The 3,279-nt window shown below is 41.1% G+C and overlaps 1 protein-coding gene across 1 annotated transcript; it reads right to left on the reverse strand.

The window, feature by feature from the left end:
• Positions 1-921: 921 nt before the first annotated feature.
• Positions 922-2,229, reverse strand: LOC137522305 (uncharacterized protein F54H12.2-like). Its single transcript, XM_068242337.1, has one exon. It carries the CDS (start codon positions 2,227-2,229, stop codon positions 922-924), a length of 1,308 nt encoding a protein of 435 aa, XP_068098438.1.
• Positions 2,230-3,279: the final 1,050 nt, after the last annotated feature.

Here is a 3,279-nt window from a genome sequence, read left to right on the forward strand (position 1 = left end):
ACTTTCTTTTTTATTGTGAGCTCGGAGTCCCTTTAAAGATTGTGCACTTTTTTTGCCCATGTGATATTTTGCTGAGTGTAATACAAACCATGTGCTTTCTTTTTGCTGCATGTGGGATATTGCACAACCTGTATATAGACAGCCTATTTTGCTGTGGATTGTGTTGTTTTTTTTCACAGCGACACCCTGTGTGCGTTCTGATAACTTAAAACAACTCCCAACCATAAGCTCAGAGTAGATAAGAGTTATCTAAAAATCCTGATCTTGCATTTTGCAATGTGTAGAGGGATGCTGATGACAGAACAAAAGACAGACCCTCAGATGTTATGAAATTACATTTTTATTAACCAAGTTTATTGTACATTATCAAAATAGCATTCTGTTCATTTAAACACATTTATTGTACGTTGTCAACATAACAAACACATGATTGATTGTAGTAACAGTTCATTTTACTTTTTAATCTACGACCCACAAATGTTTGTACAAAAGCGTCATTAGTTTTAAAATTTTCAAATCTTCTCAAATCTTCCAGCTTATATCCTCTGGCTATGTGATGGAGCATATAAATGCAGTAATGCCTGCACACAGCGCTATCTGTAGACTGCAGCTGTTTATTGTTAAAGGTGATACAGTCAGAATTCCTGTTTAAGAACTGTATGAAATCCTTAGGAAAGATGTTATCTGGTGACATTCCATAACTGTCAAAAAAAAAAGCCGTGTCTTCATCCAATAACATTATTAGAACCCAGTGCTGACCACGCTGCGATGAACGGTCTGTATTCACGATGTACGCCGCCGGCCTCTGAACAACTTTATATGTCGGTAAGAAATCACAAGGTAGCACATCTCTAAAGATACGTCTAACGCACCAATCAGCTTTCAAGATGCTTTCAATTTCAAAATTATTCATTATTGTTGTTAATAATCAAATAGCACCTCTCTTTTATGATTAATTTCAATGACGTTGTCATTTAAAGAGTACACAATCATATTCACGGTTGTTGGGGTGGGGTTGGCAAAACGCAGCTCGGCTCTCAGATTACCGGTTTTCACTAGTGAAAAGTGTCCCGACCCAACTTCTTGATCCGGAGTTGTATCAAACGCTAACAGGGTGTACCCGTTCAGGAACTCAGACCTGTCAAAAGAGAGCGCGTTATCCGTCTTCTGCTTGCCTGTAATGTGCACCAATGCCATGTATTCGCAGATGGCGGCTTCTGCGTCGAAATTAGGTTGGAAGGGTTTTGCAGGTATCTGCTGCCCGTCTAAATACAGGCAGGCATAATTTACATTGTAATGACTGAAACACAACGGATTCCTTTGGTAACTTCCGGAAAATTCTTCATTTCCTACCAGTGCAAGTATCACGATTTTTGGAATATTGCCAAGAAAAAGATTGTCAAAGTTGGAAATTCGTGTCCCGGCCGGTATACTGTATACTTTGAGACACGCCCGGTCAATGGCGTACTTTGCATTAGCGGTTAACAGCGCCTGACTGTGCCCGATCCTCACAGCTGGTGAGAGTTGAACCCTTTTAATATATAACGATGCGTTTTGTATCTGCACTTTAAACGCATCAGCTTCAGTGCTCATAAGGCAAAAAATGTCTTTATTTCTGGTGAGTTTAATCTTCAGGTCTAACCCGTTCAGGATCAGCTTTGGCTGATTAAAAATATCGGCGTAAATTGGCCCAACTAGCTCGACGCTTCTGGAATGCGCTGTAAACTGCGCTCTTTTGATGAAACCAGCATTGTCACCATCCAATGCTCGATTGTGAAATTGTCCAGCTGTATCTTTATAGAATAACCCGGATGTAAACTGCGTTGCCAAAGTCTGCGCGTTATAGTTTAGAAGTGTTTCTATATAGGCTCTGTAGGTATACAGATTATCACTTGTAGACACTAATCTATCACCGAGGGATACATCTAGCTGACTGAAAAGACTGGCTATAGGGTAATTAACCAAAGCCACACGGGCGCCATCCTGTAGGAGTGTGTTATCCGCTTTAAGTATCCGACAGGTGATGTGAAGCAGCGTGTTATTTAAGTCATAGTAATATTCACCGCTTCCCGATATAAAGAACTCCAAGGGGGTGCCGTCAGCTAGCGCTGCAATAGGGTGTATTTCTACATAAAGGGATTTTTCAATACTTGTTTGAGTTGGTGGTATTTGAAAGATATCCAGTTCGGATTTGGCATACTCGGTAGAGCAGTTGTGAACAAAAGCCATGTTGTACGATTAAAAGATCCATGCAATCTAGCTCAATGAAATATGAACAATTTATTTGGGACTTGTCCCATATTTCATTGAGCTAGATTGCATGGATTTATTACATTTTCTTGCTAAATGGATGCTTTTCTTTTATATTGAGTCTTATTCTACCTATCCATGGCATACATCTATATAACTTGGCTCTCTTGCTGCTTTGTACGATTAAAAGATGTCTCCTGGGGAATGATTTGTTGCTTTCTGTCTACGTCTCTTGCGAGCGCTTGTTTTATTAAAAAATGGGGGTAGAAGTATCTTGTCAAAACGTCGTTTTCTCTTACGCGTTTTTTTGTGAATGTGTACCACGCCCGAGCCCCCCTGGTCTTGTTTTGTCCGATTTATTCTATCCAACACAGCCGTTGACACTGTTGCAACAGCATCTTCGGCGATATTTCTGGCTGCGGTTTTAACATGCGGCTTTACAAGCTCGATGCTTTTTCTAAACAGGGGAACAACTCTACGGAATAGCCCCCTGAATAAACCGGCTAGGCCCGACCCGTGCATGAATTCATCGCCACGGAAACCATCCAGCCCATAGCCCGCTTGAGCAAGGTAATATCGGGTGTAGATAATTGGGTCGCCGTACAGTTTCTGCGACATTTCAATTTGCAGCAGTGCTCCGCTGTCTGAAATGAAGTCTCACAATAGATTTTCCGTACTTAAACCTAACAGGTTTCCCCTGATCGGTTTGAATTGAAATGGTTACTGAATCAAAGTGATGTTTGCAGAGTGGTATATAGTCGGGTCTGCTGTATCTTTGTGTGTTTATCCCACCGCCTCTACCACCGACTTCAACGGTTCTCAATAATTGAACATAGGCATCCCCTACAAGCTGATGTTCTATTATATCCGTGTACACAAACAGCGTATAAAACCCCGCTCTGATATCTGGGTAGAATATTTTGGTGTTTTGGTGTGTTTGACTCGGATCTGGTGGGTAGTAAGGATGGTAACCTGCTTTTAGCTGTTTCAGTTGTTCAGGTGTTGGTACAGTTAAAGGGGAACTGAAGA

The sequence above is a fragment of the Hyperolius riggenbachi genome, chromosome 6 (genome assembly GCF_040937935.1).
Source record: "Hyperolius riggenbachi isolate aHypRig1 chromosome 6, aHypRig1.pri, whole genome shotgun sequence".
In the NCBI taxonomy this organism is placed as follows: Eukaryota; Metazoa; Chordata; class Amphibia; order Anura; family Hyperoliidae; genus Hyperolius; species Hyperolius riggenbachi.

Coding starts and splice junctions, on each gene's coding strand:
- LOC137522305 (XM_068242337.1), bottom strand. CDS start 2,229: ATGGCTTTTGTTCACAACTGCTCTACCGAGTATGCCAAATCCGAACTG.